Source organism: Diabrotica virgifera, chromosome 7 (assembly GCF_917563875.1).
Source record: "Diabrotica virgifera virgifera chromosome 7, PGI_DIABVI_V3a".
NCBI classification, from domain to species: domain Eukaryota; kingdom Metazoa; phylum Arthropoda; class Insecta; order Coleoptera; family Chrysomelidae; genus Diabrotica; species Diabrotica virgifera.
This window is the reverse complement of record NC_065449.1, coordinates 208,978,980-208,999,083: the sequence shown is the minus strand read 5'-3', so window position 1 is coordinate 208,999,083 and position 20,104 is coordinate 208,978,980. Positions and strand designations below refer to the sequence as shown.

The 20,104-nt window shown below is 33.1% G+C and overlaps 1 protein-coding gene across 1 annotated transcript in view; it reads right to left on the bottom strand.

Annotated features, from left to right (window-relative positions):
- Positions 1 to 20,104, bottom strand: part of LOC126887933 (ATP-binding cassette sub-family C member 4-like) — a 239,916-nt gene that overhangs the window by 63,926 nt on the left and 155,886 nt on the right. The window contains exons 10-11 of the mRNA XM_050655871.1: positions 19,530 to 20,013; positions 13,651 to 13,801 (exon numbers count right to left, since the gene is read on the bottom strand). Of these exons, the coding sequence (XP_050511828.1) occupies positions 13,651 to 13,801; positions 19,530 to 20,013 (635 nt within the window). The remainder of the gene's footprint in view (positions 1 to 13,650; positions 13,802 to 19,529; positions 20,014 to 20,104) is intronic.

The window sequence follows — 20,104 nt, the reverse complement described above, 5'->3', positions numbered from 1 at the left end:
TTCATTGTGGTTACTAAAAATCATTCGACATATCCTTGTCATACTTGGCAGCAAGTGTAGGTACTGTACACTGTACATCCTACTAAATTATGTTAAACACACGTTTCTGGCTACTACCAGTGGCGTACTATGAGGGAAAGTGAATGGCTGACCCTTGCCAAATTCTACGCCACTGGCGGAATTGCTATTTTAGTGCAATTTTTGGATTCTCCAATACTTTCTATGTAAATAGTGTACTCTTTATTGGTAACCATAAAGTCATTAGTTTTCGAGATATTTGAAATTATGAATGAAGAATACATTATTTACATCCAAAGTATTAACGAATCTAAAAATTATGCTAAAATAGCAGTTCCGTCAGTGCCGTAGAATTTGGAAGGACCAACCATTCATTCACTGTCCCGTGTTGTTGTAGGCCTCTGGTAGTAGCCAGAAACGATTATTTAACATAATTTAGTAGGGTGTACAGCAGGGGTGGGCAAATACTTTTAAGCGCGGGCCAAAATGAAATTTTCAAAATGGTCCCGGGCCGGAGAGCTATACCCAGCATGTACGCTGCACACACGCTAATGTTTTTGGTGGAGGTTTTTTTCTGCCCAAGAAATGTTTTTGACAAAAATACTATAAGTATCATATTAAAGCATTTGGACAAATACATTTGACTATTAGTAATAGATAATATTAATAATAAATTGTCATAGTTGGGGTGTGGGTGTACATGCGAACAATTTGTTCCCAGTAAAATTACGAAATTTTGAATGTGGTCCATTATATTAAGCCATAACAAGAATCTAGATAAAAAAGAAATTTAGAAATTCAAGGGCAGCCTTTATGAAGATAAGGAAATTTCTGAGTAACCAAAGATTCAATCTGCAAATCTGATATCGAATGGCAAAACGTTATGTCAAGTCAACCATCATTGACGAAATTCAAAGGAGACGACTGATCTGGTATGGTCATGTAGAAAGAACGGACGACGACAGGCTGCCAAAACAGATTTTAAAATTGACGCCAAGGGGAAGAAGAGAAGAGGGCCGAAACAATCCTAGCTGTGTGACATTCAGAAGGTAATGCCAAAAAAGAACCTTTACCCTGGCGAACGCAACGACGGACGGACGAAGCTGGAAACTGGGAACCGGAAGGCGGAGAACCCTATAAAAAACCGGGATAATAATAAAAATTGTATATCCACTCCACTCTTGTTTATTGGATTGTTAATGCTGACTTAATGAGAAAGCTGGAAGCTTTTGATATGTGGCTCTTTAGGAGAGATTTGAAAATACCATGGACCGATTATATTAGAAACGAAATGATATTTCACAGAATGGGAAAAGACAGAGAACTTTCGACCATCATTAAAAGGAGAAAGACAGCAAGAAGAAAGGGCACATACTTAGAAATGATAAGTACGTTGTTGTAAGTTGTTGCAGCAGCTGATTATGAAAGGTAAAATTGAAGGAAAAGGGTCCTGGTAGACGACAAATACCCTGGCCGAAAAATATTCGCGCCTGGACCAGGTTAAACTCAGATGCTTTTAAGAAAAGCAGAAGGTAGAGATTCATTTCATTGAACACTACGAACACTAATACTGTTGATTTCAACAAAATCGCATAAAAGAGATGAAGAGCGCAAAATTTCGGACCAATGCTTTTTAAATGCATTCCTTTTTTTCGAATCCTGAGGGAACTAAAATATTCTTGAAAAATTTAAACGCAGAATGAAAGATTACATTATTACCGAGGGCCGAAAATCCCTTGATGATTGAAAATAAGATATTTGAAATTAAAAGACACATTAAATTTTCTCTTTTTTTTACCCCTGTGACTTATTAAAATAAACATAGAAGTTTTCAGTGACTTTCGGCCCTCGGCAATAATGTAATATTTCATTCAGCGTTTAAATTTTTCAAAAATACTTATTAGTTTTCTCAGGATTAAAAAAAATAATGCATTTAAAAAGCATTGCGCGTATGCTCTTAATCCGGGAGCAGTCGCGCTCACTTCTGTAACGTAAATAGTCGCGCGCAGAGAAAAAAATCTCACAATAAATACGAATTTAAATCAAATTTCTATTTTATAATATTTTTATTTACTTGATATGTTAACAATATGTATTTCTAACAATTTTAAAGCTAATAAGTTCTCACCAAAACCATAAATTCCACAAAAAAAAATTTAAAAAATTAAAAAAAAAATAAAAAAAAATTTCTACGCATTACTACGATCTTCCTCGAGGCACTTACGAGTGGAAAGTAATGTGGAAAAATTTTTCATCAAGTTACCACGGAAGGAAAAGGATAAAATGTGAGATTTTTTCTCACGGTGCGACTGCTCACGGGTTAAATAAATTGCTTGCGGGATTTCTCAACGAGCCGGAAAAAGTAAGCAAAAGGGCCGGATCCGGCCCGCGGGCCGGCTTTTGCCCACCCCTGGTGTACAGTGTACAGTGTAAACACTGTGTACAGTTCTGCCAACTATGATAAGGATAATATGTCAAATCATTTTAAAGTACCGGGTATTTACAAATAATAGTTCTTACGCCTGATTTTATAATAAAGTTAAAGTGTTTAAAATTGACTTTAACAATGCAATTTTTATAGTTAAAGTCAACTTTAAATTTAAAGTCCAGTTTAACTTTATTATGAAATAGAGCGTTAAAGTTCTAAATAAAGAATAAATTATAAAAAAAAAATAATACTTTAAAACTATTTGACATATCCGTGTCATACTTGGCAGAAAGTGTAGGTGCTATAGACCCTACTAAATTATGTTAAATAATCGTTTCCGGCTACTACCAGAGGCGTACGACAGGGTTAGTGATTGGCTGACCTTTCCCAAATTCTACACCACTGACGGAACTGCTATTTTTGCATAATTTTTAGATTTTACAATTTAGATAAAGTCATTCGTTTTCGAAATATCTGAAATTAAACATGAAACGGCACAGCTATTTTGAATAATGTACTTTGCTCCTTTGTTTTTAACTTCAAATATCTCTAAAACTGATAACTTTATTGTCACGAATGAAGGGTATGTTATTTCCATAGAAAGTATTGTAGAATCGAAGAATTGTACTAAAATAGCACTTCCACCAGTGACGTAGAATTTGGGAAGGGTCAACCATCCACTTTCTCCCGTCGTACGTTACTGGTAGTAGCCAGAGGCGTTTGTTTAACATAATTTAGTAGGGTGTACAGTACAGTAACTACGCTTGCTACCAAGAACACACACTGTTGACTTTCCATGCTTTATATTATATTATTTATAAGTATATTATTCATGTTAAAACTAAATTTCAAAATTTTACCCTCAACTCTGACTATCATAATTACCCGACAAGGCACGGGAGGTTGATAAGCGTGTATAATAGTGCGGCAGATTCGTGCAAATATTATAAGAATTGCAGATTTAATGATACAAGCATATAATTTGGTCCACACATACTGCACATATAAAGGTATAAATTTAGATATGAGGCCATCTCAGATTTTGCCTTTTACAAAAATGGCGGTAATTCAAAATGGGCGACTATACATATGTGACTAATAGCACGATATCTTTTGAATGAAAAGTCCGATCTCAACCAAATTTGCTACATAGGTTCCTTTTGTGATTTACAAGATCGATATCGTGAACTGGAAGAATCGGTTTACCAGAAGTTATGTTTTATCTGGTTTCTTATGTAAAACTATTTTATATTATGTAAATAATTAATTTTCAATTTTTTCACCCTGTGTATATTCATTTTTCAAAATGGTAACACCATTGAAAAGAGCGTAAGAATATGTTTTAGGAAATATTTTGAACTTTTTAGTTATATTAATTACCATTTAATAAATGCATAACGTATCTTCACATGTACCTATGTGTGGTAGATTCGTGCAAATATTATAAGAATTATTGTGCATTTAATGGTAGAAGCATATAATTTGGATCACATATACTACACATACAAAAGTTTAAATTTAGATATGAGGCCATCTCAGATTTTGCCTTTTACAAAAATGGCGAGCATTCAAAATCGCGGCTGTAGATATTTGACTAATAGCACGATAACTTTTGAACGAAAAGTCCGATTTCAGCCAAATTTGGCACCAAGGTTCTTTTTTGATGAGTAAGATCTAGGTTTTGAACCGGAAGAGACGGTTTACCAGAAGTTGTGTTTTTACTGTTTTTTATATAAAAATATGTTGTTTTTTTTTTTCAATTCTTCCACCCTGTATATATTAATTTTTCAAAAAGGTAATACCGCCATTGAAAAGGGTGTAAAAATATTTTTTAGGAAATATTTTGAACTTTTTAGTTATGTTAATTACCTTTTAATAAATGCATAACGTATCTTCACATGTAGCTGTGTGCGGCAGATTCATTTTGAATGCCTGCCATTTTTGTAAAGGACAAAATCTGAGATAGCCTCATATCTAAATTTGAATCTTTGTATGTGTAGTGTATGTGGTCCAAATTATATGCCTTTAGCATTAAGTGCACAATAATTCTTATATTATTTGCACGAATCTGCCGCACATAGGTTTATAGGTACATGTGAAGATACGTTATGCATTTATTAATTGGTTATTAACATAACTAAAGAGTTTAAAATATTTGCTAAAAAATATTTTTACGCTCTTTTCAACGCCGGTATTATCTTTTTGAAAAATTAATATATACAGGGTGAAAGAATTGGTAAAAAAACATGTTTTTTCATAAAAATTAAGAAAAACACAACTTCTGGTAAATCAATTCTTTAGGTTTACGACCTTGGTCTTACACATCAAAAGAAGAACCTATATACCAAATTTGGTTGAAATCAGACTTTTCGTTCAAAAGTTATCGTGCTATTAGTCACATATGTATAGTCGCCATTTTGAATGCCCGCCATTTTTGTAAAAGGTAAAATACGAGATGGCCTTATAGCTAAATTTGAACCTTGATGTGTGTAGTATATGTGGTCCAAATTATATGATTCTACCATTAAATTCACAATAATTCTTTTAATATTTGCACGAATCTGCTACATATAGGTATATGTGAAGATACGTTATGCATTTATTAAATGGTAATTAACATAACTAAAAAGTTCAAAATATTTTCTACAAAATATTTTTACGCTCTTTTCAATTGCGGTATTACCTTTTTGAAAAATTAATATATACAGAGGGAAAAAATTGAAAAAAAACATATTTTTACATAAACAACCAGTAAAAACACAACTTTTGGTAAACTGATTCTTCTGGTTCACCACATCCATCTTGTAAATCAAAAAAGAACCTATATGCCAAATTTGGTTGAAATCGGACTTTTCGTTCAAGAGTTATGGCACTATTAAACACATATGTATAGTCGCCATTTTGAATGCCCGCCATTTTTGTAAAAGGCAAAATCTGAGATGGCCTCATATCTAAGTTTGAACCTTTATATGTGTAGTATATGTGGTCCAAATTATATGCTTGTATCATTAAATGTGCAATTGTTTCACATATCGGCCGCACTATAAACATTCCACAACTCTTTTTGAAACTAGCACTAATTTTGGAGGATCTACATTTTACAATCGTTTGCCACATGATATGAGAAATGAAAATAATATTCAAAAATTCAAAAATAAATTAAAATCACGCTTGATACAATTATTAGTGGAGTCAATGAAGGTGGATATGAGTTATTACCTCAGATTTCGTTGAACCTCCATCGATTTTCATAAAAATTGGTGAGTGGTTAAAGGATACCTCAAGGAACAAAGGTGACATAGTGCCAACTTGCGCTTTTTGCATTTTAGGGGTGACATACACCCCTTTTTTTAAAATTATTTTTTAGATTTCTGAAAGTGCAGTCACTGTAAGTTTTCACTTCCTATTTCGTTGAACCTTCATCGATTTTCATGAAAATCGGTAAGTAGTTAGAGAATACCTCACGCAATAAAAGTTATATAGCATCAACTTGCGCTTTTGCATTTTAGGGGTGCAATACACCCCTACTTTTTAAATTGTAAAAAATGCAGATTTCCGCATTATGGCGCAAGTAATCTCGTTTAATTAAGAAAAATAAATATTTTTTTATATTTATGTGCATGAATTACATTTTTTTTTAATTTTTCAAACCTTATAGCAACCAAAAATCCGAAAATTAACAAGTCGAAAATCACGAAAACCTTATTCTTCTATATTTCTGAAAGTGTAGTCACTGAATATTTTCACCCACGATTTCTTTGAACCTTCATCGATTTTCATGAAAATTGTTGAGTAATTAGAGGATACCTCAAAAAACAAAAGTGATATGGCACCAAGTTGCGCTTTCTGCATTTTAGGGGTGAAATCCACCTTTTTTTTTAAAGATAAAAATGCAGATTTCAGTATTCTGGCTCAAGCAATCTCGTTTAATTAAGTAAAATAAATATTTTTTTACATTTATGTGCATGATTTATAATTTTTATTAATTTTTCAAACCTTATAGCAACCAAAAATCAGAAAATTAGCAAATCGACAATCACGAAAAAAATTATTCTTTTATATTTCCAAAAAGGCAGTCACTGAAGGTTTTCACCCCTAATTTCGTTGAACCTACATCAATTTTCATGAAAATTGATAAGTAGTTAGAGGATACCTCAAGAAACAAAAATGATGTGGTACCAACTTGCGCTTTTATCCTGGGGGTGGATGTTACCCCTTCTCATGGGTGAACACTATTTTATGAAAAATAACCCCATAATTAGATAGAGGAGTAAATTCTAAGCAAACTTTCTTTTATCAAGTTTATAAATTTTTTATTTAAATAATGTTTCATAATTTAATAAAATAATATTGGTACAGTAAAACCTGTCAATAACGGCCACTAAAAATAGAAAACAATTGGCCGTTATAGAAATGTGGCCGCTAATGCTAGGTTTCCTTTTCCACAAATACATAAAATATAATTGAAAATTTATTTATTTTAGTAATTAAAGCAAATCTAATTAAATATAATTCTACAAACAAAGGGAACATACCTTTCATTAGATATCGCAAATCATTTTGGCTGATTTTGTCTGCATACGTATATATTATGTTTGAGGAATCCCTTTTTTTGTGAGACTGGATATAGGACATTTCTCAAGTATGAATTCACATTCATGGTATATCGTTGCTAATATACAGGGATAATAATCTGTGCAATGTTATGGTACAGGCTACGTTAAATATGAAGTAAATGTGGAATATATACACTGGTTGGTTATTCAATTTCAATTTAATTTGATTGTTTTTTAATCGCTTACAATATTTAAAATAATTAAATATATAAAGTTAGGGATTTCAAAAATAAATTCAGTTCTCACTGGCAGGGTGGGAAATAATAAAGTGCCATACAATAGCATTTCATTACAATGCTCATTACAGGCATTACAGGCTGCTCCGTTTGAGAAAACTTATACTCTCAAACTTTGAGAAAACACTCATTGAGTTTCGACCAACCCTGTATTAGCAAAAATTAAACGTTTTGCTAGATTAATAAGTTTTGACAATAATATATTAAAAATCACTTGAACATAAATTGATTTTCTGATGTCAAATCACTACAATTATACAGGGGGTGAATATTGCTATGAAATTTGAAAAAGAAACGTAATTATCTTTTAAACTACTTCGTATAACATCACAAAACCTGATATTTTAAGAAATAAAACATAGAGGAGAATCCAAAAATGTAAAAATATACAGGGTGTTCCATTAAACAAAAGATAATTTTGTTTCACCCTGTCAATATGGGTGGCCCTGTATATTTGGAAATGTATTTAAATTCTGATATTATCTATGCCCCAATCTCACCTAAATAAACTTTTTTCGTATCTCCTACAACAAACGACTAATTGGACTTCCCAGAACCTGTATACATACAAAATCTCCGCTATAAAATTTTTTCAAAGAAAATGTTATTGGTTTTTTTTAAATACCTCCGTTAATTTTTGAAATATGAGATTTATCCAAAAACCATTACAAAGCTAAATAAAAGGACTATAACACTGTATTAAACATAATTTTCTAAATTCTTTATTTTTTTTTAAATACAAGGTGAAAGGGCCCCGGTTACATGGTTCTCGCAGTAAAATTTAGACTTTAAATGTTTCTATCTCGGTTATTTTTTGTTGTAAAAAAATATTAAAAAAATAAAAAGCTTAAATAAAGTTAAAAATAAAATTTTGTTCTCTACCAATTTTTAAGTATATCGAGTATTTTTGGAGTTATTATCAAAAGAAAATGAAATTCACGAAAATTTGAAAAATTCTAATTTTTTTAATCGTATTTTTTTTTCAAAAATATGCATTTTAAACCGGTCAAAATTGTTGAAGGTATTACTTATGTTAAAATAAATAAAGTGTTGAATGGGTTACTATAAATTTTAATTTTTGTGGAAATGACGTAAGTTTCATTTTTCATTCTTCCCTAAAAAATCTGAAAGGGTCCTCTTATTTCCATCATAAATTGCTTAATTTTGATGCTATCGACTTCTTATATAGCTTTTTGATAGTTACCTTTAAGTACTTTATTAAAATGTTTAGTATCTATATTTAACAAAGTGCATCGTTTTCCTGTTATTTAAGCTTGAATACTAAGATTTGAGTACTCGCGGAAAAAAAATATACATTCAATTGCATATAACTCACTTTGTATGTGTAATAAAGGATTTTTCGAATAAGGAGCTTATTTATTTTTATATTATCTTCGATTTTGGTACAACAACTTTTTTGAAGAAACTTATGGTTTTTGAGTTATTTATGAAAAACTGTTTTAAATCATGGATTTTTTTCAGGAAAAATCAAAACTTTTGATCTTTAATAACTCAAAAACTATTGATTTATTGGAATAACTTTATATAACAAATTTTACTTATAATTTGTCCCTCTATCGATTAGTGGTATTATTTTTAATAAAATAATTTCCACCCCCGAGAAGGGGTGGCATCCTCCCCCAGGGCAAAAGCGCAAGTTGGCACCATGTCACCTTTGTTTCTTGAGGTATCCTCTACATACTTACCAATTTTCATGAAAATCGATGGAGGTTCAACGAAATCGGAGGTGAAAACCTTCATTGACTCCACTATATGCGTTTACAACCTAAATGATTACTTTGACTTAATAAAAGATTACAGGGAATGAGGACCGACGGGGTTCAGAGACGCTCTATATTGCATAATATCTTTTTTTTTATTAATTTATATTTTGTTGATTGTATTTTATGTAATTATACCTATGACTTGTCCGATATCATTGTGATCTCATTGGATAAATAAATAATATTCTATTCTGTATTCTATGATAATGTCAAATAATGGTTTTTAGTAGCTACAATGAAATGCAAAAAAAGAATTTTGCATCGTAGATTTAAAATGCGTTTATCTCGAAAACGGTTGAGTTTAGTGAGATGAATGAAGTATACTTTTTAAGTAAAAATAATAGAGTAACAAAAGTTTTTATCTCGTAATTAAGTAGAGGGGGGATAAAAAAAATTGAAAGTATTAAATGAGCGCTGAAAGACGTATGTGACGATCTCTGGGTAATATATAATTTTTGATGGGGAATTTAGGTTTCTCGTCCCAAAAACACCCACTTACCAAATTTCGTGTTGTTATACCATGTCTGTCAGGAAATATTCAAAAATAAATAAAATAAAACTTTGACACCCTGTATTTCGGTGATTATCAACTTTAGTACTAGGGTAAGTTAGCTTAAATCGACCTATTTTAACCTCAGAAATCTGAGGTTAAGCTATGGCCCATTCGTTACCAAACACCCTGTATACATATATCTTTAATTTTAGTTATTATGTTTTAACTATTTAGAATGGGAAATAAGCCACAATATTATTAAAAAATGATTTTTATTAACGTTTCGACGCCCAAATCGGGTGCCGTTGTCAAAATACAAAATACTATTAATATAAACAAAAATGTTGTTGCTTAGTAAAAAAATTCTTCTAATAATTTATTTAATTTGACTCATTATAATTATAATGTATCTGAATTGCCGATATAAATGAGTCAAATTAAATAAATTATTAGAAGAATTTTTTTACTAAGCAACAACATTTTTGTTTATATTAATAGTATTTTGTATTTTGACAACGGCACCCGATTTGGGCGTCGAAACGTTAATAAAAATCATTTTTTAATAATATTGTGGCTTATTTCCCATTCTAAATAGTTAAAATTGTAAAAATGCCACAAGAAAATAGCTTCAGAACAACAGTTATTATGTTGATCTAACTAATTGATTTTTCATCTCTATTCGTCTGTCTTTATAGATCAAGCGACATTTGGGTGGAAATTATATAAACGTAGTCTTTTGGTTAATTCTATTCCAAGTATCACTAGAAATCATAATCTCCCTATGCGTGATCTTAAAAATGGGATTAATTTTTATTAAACAGATTAAAAAGGGTTCAAGGCAGGTTTTGTTTATATTCGATTCAGAGTTGGACTACCATCTCCATATAGCAACTATTTCAGCATCCTTATGCATCATCAGTGAAGTTTATGCAGTCACAACTCTGAAGGGAATACAAACATTCTGCCTCTTTTAAGGCAAACCATCGCGATGCAATGAACCCACCTTTTGAGACGCAATACAGCGACATCTCTCGTATTACGAGGAAAACAACGAAAAGCCCCAGATACAAAGTTTACTACTTTTTAAACAATTAGAATAATTGAAATAAAAATATAATAAACAATATTTTAAATCTAAGACTTTTCGTTAATAAACTTCTTTCTGGCTGCATCCCATATCTCCGGATTTTACAATATATAATCACGTAGAGACGACGAAAATAGGAGAAAGCAAATAGAGGACACTTAGGCCACGCATTTACCTTCTCTTCGTCTAGGAAAAGGACCGAAAGACAGTTTCTAAATACTCAAAAACTGAGTAAAATGAAAAAGATTAAAAAGGGTTCAAGGCAGGTTTTGTTTATATTCGATTCAGAGTTGGACTACCATCTCCATATAGCAACTATTTCAGCATCCTTATGCATCATCAGTGAAGTTTATGCAGTTACAACTCTGAAGGGAATACAAACATTCTGCCTCTTTTAAGGCAAACCATCGCGATGCAATGAACCCACCTTTTGAGACGCAATACAGCGACATCTCTCGTATTACGAGGAAAACAACGAAAAGCCCCAGATACAAAGTTTACTACTTTTTAAACAATTAGAATAATTGAAATAAAAATATAATAAACAATATTTTAAATCTAAGACTTTTCGTTAATAAACTTCTTTCTGGCTGCATCCCATATCTCCGGATTTTACAATATATAATCACGTAGAGACGACGAAAATAGGAGAAAGCAAATAGAGGACACTTAGGCCACGCATTTACCTTCTCTTCGTCTAGGAAAAGGACCGAAAGACAGTTTCTAAATACTCAAAAACTGAGTAAAATGAAAAAGATTAAAAAGGGTTCAAGGCAGGTTTTGTTTATATTCGATTCAGAGTTGGACTACCATCTCCATATAGCAACTATTTCAGCATCCTTATGCATCATCAGTGAAGTTTATGCAGTCACAACTCTGAAGGGAATACAAACATTCTGCCTCTTTTAAGGCAAACCATCGCGATCCAATGAACCCACCTTTTGAGACGCAATACAGCGACATCTCTCGTATTACGAGGAAAACAACGAAAAGCCCCAGATACAAAGTTTACTACTTTTTAAACAATTAGAATAATTGAAATAAAAATATAATAAACAATATTTTAAATCTAAGACTTTTCGTTAATAAACTTCTTTCTGGCTGCATCCCATATCTCCGGATTTTACAATATATAATCACGTAGAGACGACGAAAATAGGAGAAAGCAAATAGAGGACACTTAGGCCACGCATTTACCTTCTCTTCGTCTAGGAAAAGGACCGAAAGACAGTTTCTAAATACTCAAAAACTGAGTAAAATGAAAAAGATTAAAAAGGGTTCAAGGCAGGTTTTGTTTATATTCGATTCAGAGTTGGACTACCATCTCCATATAGCAACTATTTCAGCATCCTTATGCATCATCAGTGAAGTTTATGCAGTTACAACTCTGAAGGGAATACAAACATTCTGCCTCTTTTAAGGCAAACCATCGCGATGCAATGAACCCACCTTTTGAGACGCAATACAGCGACATCTCTCGTATTACGAGGAAAACAACGAAAAGCCCCAGATACAAAGTTTACTACTTTTTAAACAATTAGAATAATTGAAATAAAAATATAATAAACAATATTTTAAATCTAAGACTTTTCGTTAATAAACTTCTTTCTGGCTGCATCCCATATCTCCGGATTTTACAATATATAATCACGTAGAGACGACGAAAATAGGAGAAAGCAAATAGAGGACACTTAGGCCACGCATTTACCTTCTCTTCGTCTAGGAAAAGGACCGAAAGACAGTTTCTAAATACTCAAAAACTGAGTAAAATGAAAAAGATTAAAAAGGGTTCAAGGCAGGTTTTGTTTATATTCGATTCAGAGTTGGACTACCATCTCCATATAGCAACTATTTCAGCATCCTTATGCATCATCAGTGAAGTTTATGCAGTCACAACTCTGAAGGGAATACAAACATTCTGCCTCTTTTAAGGCAAACCATCGCGATCCAATGAACCCACCTTTTGAGACGCAATACAGCGACATCTCTCGTATTACGAGGAAAACAACGAAAAGCCCCAGATACAAAGTTTACTACTTTTTAAACAATTAGAATAATTGAAATAAAAATATAATAAACAATATTTTAAATCTAAGACTTTTCGTTAATAAACTTCTTTCTGGCTGCATCCCATATCTCCGGATTTTACAATATATAATCACGTAGAGACGACGAAAATAGGAGAAAGCAAATAGAGGACACTTAGGCCACGCATTTACCTTCTCTTCGTCTAGGAAAAGGACCGAAAGACAGTTTCTAAATACTCAAAAACTGAGTAAAATGAAAAAGATTAAAAAGGGTTCAAGGCAGGTTTTGTTTATATTCGATTCAGAGTTGGACTACCATCTCCATATAGCAACTATTTCAGCATCCTTATGCATCATCAGTGAAGTTTATGCAGTTACAACTCTGAAGGGAATACAAACATTCTGCCTCTTTTAAGGCAAACCATCGCGATGCAATGAACCCACCTTTTGAGACGCAATACAGCGACATCTCTCGTATTACGAGGAAAACAACGAAAAGCCCCAGATACAAAGTTTACTACTTTTTAAACAATTAGAATAATTGAAATAAAAATATAATAAACAATATTTTAAATCTAAGACTTTTCGTTAATAAACTTCTTTCTGGCTGCATCCCATATCTCCGGATTTTACAATATATAATCACGTAGAGACGACGAAAATAGGAGAAAGCAAATAGAGGACACTTAGGCCACGCATTTTTTATTAAACAATATATGTATTAAAAAAATTCACTTATTTAGTATTTATCCTCGTTGTTCTCATATATCTCAGCCCAGTCAGTATTGGTTTTAGAATAACTTTTAATAAAAATAAAAGAATTTTATTTTGAAAATAAATTTTACATAAGTCAAATAATGTTAAAAATCTTAAATTGTATTACTACAAATAAAAATATACCAAAATTTACAAAAAAAAATTATAAATTAATATTTTTATTACAATAAATTATTTTACTTACTTATTCCTTCTATGTGTTTAAGAACTTTGGCAGTTGCTACATACCAATCTTTAAACTTTAAAAATATGTACCCCATTGGAACCAGTAGTATAAGTATATAATAATTTGAAACAGTGATGCTAACTAAAATTCCAGCCATTACCACAAAAATCTAGAAATAAAAACGAAAATAATTACCAAAAAGAGTATTTTTTAATCTTGCATGGTAAAATTTTTTTCATTATGTTGTGTTGCAAAACGAAGTCTTTGCCTTTTAAAATCAGGGGGCATTTAAAAAATATTTAAGCTTGGATAAAGTTAATATTTCACTCAATTGTTTAATGATATTTTAAGACCATTTATAAATAAATTTTAAAAGATAGAATTAAATGCACAATTAAAAAAGAACTCCCATAATTAAAAAAGAAGAAAAGGAGAAGAGCACATAATTATCTGTAAAACATTTGCAACAATTATTTTTATTTTTTTTCTCATATCCTTTTGCCTGTCAGTCGTCGGATTCCAATTCGGTTCTTTTTTTTACACATTTTCCATTCATTTCTATTTTTGGCCCTCATCTTTAATTATTATTTAATTAGTTTTCCTGTATTACTTTCGATTTCTTCGATCTGACATACCTATCTATTTTCTTCTGAGTTTTTCCCTTCTCTTTTTTCCTCGACTTCCTCAATGTGGTAGCATAGCCCAAGCGGGGATTTTTGCAGTTATTCGAGTGCGTCAGGTTATCATATGGGGAGAAACCTTGTACCCTGTAAATGTACCTCTACGATATATTGGCTCTTAATATAGGGGAGTTCGTTAAGGGGGGTCCAAAAAAGATCTATTATCAAGAATTATTAGGTTTTTATTTTATTTAGCGTATGGACTTTTTCAGTACGATAAATACACAAATATAATATATATTATTCAAACACCAAAACATAATGAATGAATCTAAATATTAATGTCCAATTTACATAGCCATTCAATTGCATCTGGGGAGCATTCCACAAAGTCCTGGAGGTTTCCACGGTAGGCACGATTTAGGCAATCTGAAACACAATGACTTATGGTCTGTCTAGGCGATCCACAATCACACTGTGGACTTTCTGCACGACCCCATTTGAACAGAGAATCAGCACATTTACCATGTCCGGTACGTATGCGATTAAGCCTCGCCCAGGTGGGCCGGGGCAGACCCGATCCGATGAAACCCTGGGTTGGGATGGATATCTGAATATAGTCTGCTGCTATTGTTGGCATCCATCTTGTGGACCATTGCCTTTGTATATCATAGGAATCACCAATTGTTCGGGCAGTTCTGATTGGAGGATTTCTAGACCTCAGTCGCTGGTGCTCTTTTGAGATGTCTGGTATGTCTTGATGGATTGGTAATTGTATGTTGGCTACAATTTTCTGATACTCTCTCACTAATGCTGCTGTACGGCGTAGATCTGGTGGAGCAATATTGCTCAAAGTAGGCAGCCATCTCACTGGGGTTGATTTTATTGTTCCAGTGATTATTCTCATGGTTTGATTAAGTTGGACATCGATTTTGTTTGTATGTGCACTATTTAACCATACTGGTGCACAATATTCTGCCACTGAAAAAACCAAAGCTAGAGCAGAGGTCCGAAGAGTATCTGCAGAAGCACCCCAAGTTGTTCCAGCAAGTTTTGTTATTATATTGTTTCTTGTTCTCAGTTTACCGGCTGCGTTTGTAAGATGGCTTTTGAAGGTGAGTGTTCTATCAAGTGTGATGCCTAGATATTTGGGGTTGTTGTTATGTTTGATAGCTGCATCATTTAGAGTTACATTGAGGGTATCGCCCGCAAGTTGATTCGACAGGTGAAAGAGACAGGTTTCAGTTTTGCTTGTGTTAGGACGTAAGCGCCAGTTCTTAAAGTAGTTACTAAGTGTAGTTAGGTCCTCGTTTAGAGCTCGTTCTCCAGCTTCCTTACTATTATCTTGGAAGCCAATGGCCAGGTCGTCTGCATAAGCGAATTTTCTCGATTTTGTTTCAGGTATATCCGCCGTATAAAGGTTAAATAATAAAGGAGCTAGCACTGAGCCTTGAGGTAAGCCGTTGTTAAGTTTTCTAACGCTACTTCGTGCATCATTTATATATACCTGAAACAGTCTGTTAGTTAGTAGATTGTTTATCAGCTGGCAAGTTTTGAGACAGGGTATGATTTTCATCAACTTATAAATAAGACCCTCTCTCCACACAGTGTCATAGGCAGCCGTAAGGTCTATAAATGTTATGGCAGATTTTTCACGTCTTTCAAAGCCAGCTTCGATGAATGTAGTTAAGGACAGCACTTGGTCACAACAGCTTCGTCCTTTTCTAAATCCAGCTTGCTCAATTGGTACAGCGTCCTCAATGGTGTTACATATTCTATTATATAAGAGTCGTTCTAGTAATTTATAACAGCAACTGAGTAAGGCGATAGGCCGGTAACTTTCAGGCAGCTTGTTGTCTTTGCCAGTAAGAATATGGGCGAATCACAAAGTTTCACAAAAAAAGCGAATATTTCGCGAAATGAACCTCAGATCGAAAAACTAAAAAATACGTCTCCAATATTTTTCAAAAATCTATCGAATAATACTAAACACGACACCTCCGCCACAGAAAGGGGTGGGGGTACATTCAAAATTTTAAATACAAACCCAGTTTAAATGAACACCAGATCGATAAAGTGAAAAATACACGTATTCAATATTTTTGAAAAATCTATCGAATGGCACCAAACACGAACCCCCACAGAGGTGGGATGGGGGGATACTTGAAAATCTTAAATTGGATCTTGCAAATGAAATTTAGTAGGTTTTAAGAGGCGTGAAATTTAGTAGGTAATTAAGGTTTTTATTTTATATTCACCATTGGCGTGCATACGGGTCATATTATCCGGTCATATTACCCGTATGCACGCCAATGGTGAATATAAAATTCGTAATTGTATGCCAACAAAATGCTCAATAACTACCTCTTAAAACTTACCGAATTTAATCTGCATATCTCAACCGGTTTTAGAGCAATAAATAAATCGTAAGTTTGTAAAGAAAAATTCGACATCCCGTATCTCGGAAACGAAGCATTGGCGGACATATGCTTATAAAGCAAACGGTCATTATTCTTTCATACAGAATTACCCCTTAAAGTTTGTCGCACTTATTTAGAAACACCCTGTATTGATGAAGAACGTTGCTAGTTGTTAAAGTACCTAACTTTTTTATTATCTAACATAAGCGAATGAATCAACAAGTAAAATGTGAAGAAAGCCCAAGGCCACAGTTTTTTTATATATGCTAGAATTTTCCACAAGGTTTTCCAAACTTTGAGGAAAAAACACACTATCATTGTTAAACTCGGTAACCAATGACACTTATCTGTTTAGCAACAATATTATTACATCGATATTCTTGAAGAATAAAGCTAAAACATATATTAGAAAAGCACTAAAATTGGACAACAGTGCCAACAAAAATGTCCCATTTTTAAGGTGGTGCGTTAATTTTGATGCTTAGTGTACAATTTTAGGATTCATATGCGTAATTACTATAGTATATTGTTACAACTTCTTTAAAATACTTTATTTAAACTCCAATACAATATTACAATACGTTAACAACTTGAACAAACTGACAACTTTTTATACTCAAAATCCAAATACAACTGAACTATAGAATGTCAAACACATAATGTTTATATAGTTTTCTGACGTTCTAGATGTCACCAGACATTTCTGGGTTATTCCATGACATCCAGAATATTCTCGTACGTGACTACTTCTTCTTTCACGTCGAGGGACTCTTTCTATGTAGGAACAATCTACGGAACTGTCATAACACTGCTCCCTCCTTTATAGTTATTCGCCTCGAATAACTGGTCTATCAGGGTCTGGTTGAAGCCAACAGGGTGGATCAGTTCCATGATATGGGGCTAATCTCTCAATGTGAACTACCTTGGGTTTACTTCTCGCTGAAAACTGGATGCGGTAGACCAGATCATTTATTTTCTTTAAGACGGTGTACGGGCCTTCCCAGTTTCGTTGAAGTTTCGGACAAAGTCCTTTCTTGCGTGTGGGATTGTATAGCCATACTGGATCACCTCTTTCGAAAGTTGTCCCTGTAGCTTGCACATCGAACCTGGACTTGGCTTTATCACTTTGAAGCTTCAAACTTTTACGAGCAAATTCGTGGACTTTTTCCAGTTTTTCTCTTAAGCTTTCTAGGTACGTCAGGGATGAAGGTTCTTCTTCACAGGTAGGCAATTTTCCGAAAATAAGATCTTGAGGAAGCTTCATTTCTCTTCCGGTGATCACCATTGATGGAGAATAACCGGTTGCTTCATGTTCAGAACTTCTGTAGGCTAACAGGAATAGAGGTATTAGGGTATCCCAATCTTTTTGATTATCAGCAACAAACATTGAGAGGTATTGACAAATAGTTCTATTATGTCTTTCGATCATTCCGTCTGATTGTGGGTGGAGAGGCTTAGTTCGAGTTTTCTTAATACCCAAGATTTTCATTAATTCTTGCCATAATTCGGATTCAAAATTTCGTCCCTGATCAGAATGCAACTCTAAAGGAACTCCATGTCTTGATACGACGTGTGTTATGAATGCTTCTGCTACAGTCGTCGCTTCTTGATTAGGAAGAGGTGCAATTTCAGGCCATTTTGAAAAATAATCCATTGCAACCATTAAGTACTTGTTACCTCTCTCTGTCGTTGGAAGTGGACCGAGAATATCAACTGCAAGTCGTTCAAAAGGCTCTCTGGAAAGATATTGTGCCATTTTACCACGACTTCTTGTTCTAGGGCCTTTTCTACCGTTACATAAGTCGCATTTCTTACACCATTCTTCTACATCTCGGCGACAATTGATCCAATAAAATCTGTCTCGAACCCTGGCCAGTGTTCTTTTTACCCCAAAATGTCCTCCAGACAGGCTGCTATGAAGTTCTTGCAACACACTTTTAATGTGTGATTTTGGCAGTACCACTTGTTGAACTATACGTACTCCATCGGGACTTTCCCACTTCCGATATAATAGACCATTCTGGTGGTCCGGATGTATCCATTTCTTTCTCGAATTTAGTAGATCTTGTATTGACCATATACAAATTACTTAATGTCTTCTTATCCCACCGCTGTCGCCAATGTTACAACTTCTTTAAAATACTCTATTTAAACTCCAATACAATATTACAATACGTTAACAACTTGAACAAACTGACAACTTTTTATACTCAAAATCTCAAATACAACTGAACTATAGAATGTCAAACACTAATATCAACTATGTTTATATAGTTTTCTGACGTTCTAGATGTCACCAGACATTTCTGGGTTATTCCATGACATCCAGAATATTCTCGTACCTGACTACTTCTTCTTTCACGTCGAGGGACTCTTTCTATGTAGGAACAATCTACGGAACTGTCATAACAATATCAAATAACTTAAACGCATACGAATTCTAATTGTGGATTGTCTTTCTAAAAGAGTTTTAATTTAATCTCTCTAATGTTCGATTACAAACTCTTTTTGATAAAATTGGCATCACCGCGCTAAAAACTCTCATAAGGACTGCATTGCCTATGTTCCCTATACTGTAAAATCAAGGTGGGACGGACTGTAGACACCGTTAAGCTATTAACAAATTTTCAACTTGCTATTAACCAGCTTTTTTTTATTACGTGGGATCCAGGCCTACCAGTATGGCCTGGACTAAAATGGTTTATTCCATCGGGCTTAGGACGAATCAGTTTGGACTAGAATATAACAATTAATCCTATTATTGAAACTAGTTTGTCCTGAAATCGGGTTTAGATGGTAATCTATATGCACACTAATAAGAAGTTTTTGTTTTTAAAAATATACTAAATTTACTTACTTGACAGCTGTCTAACAAAACTTTTGGCAGCACTTCATCTATAGCACCCATGTCTTTAGAAAATCGGTTAAGAATCCTTCCGCTAGGATTTGTATCAAAAAATCTCATCGGAGCTTTAAGTAACGTGTGGAATATGCTTTTGTGCAAATTAGCAGATGACAACATGCAACATTTGTAGAAAAGAAAAGATCTGATTATCGTTAAAATAATAGCTAGTGCCATTAGAGCACTGTAAATATATATAGCGTAGTCTGTTTTAATGATCTTTTGTATTTGTCCATGAAGATCAATTTTGTCAAATATGTCATCAAAACTGATCTGCTTTAAAATTTGTGAGCCATTATTCTCAATATTGTAAACCAACCGATGGGTTGCATCGATTTTAGTTGTCTGATTTATTGGATATAATTCTACTTCATTAATATCCGCTGATTGCAATGAAATAACTGTACCGTTTGAATGACGTATTTGCTCTTGAGAAGTCCTAAAAATATAAAAATTGTACTAAAATATTATGTAGACTTCACCAAATAACACTAATATTAGGAAATATGTATCATTTTATTTTTTAATAT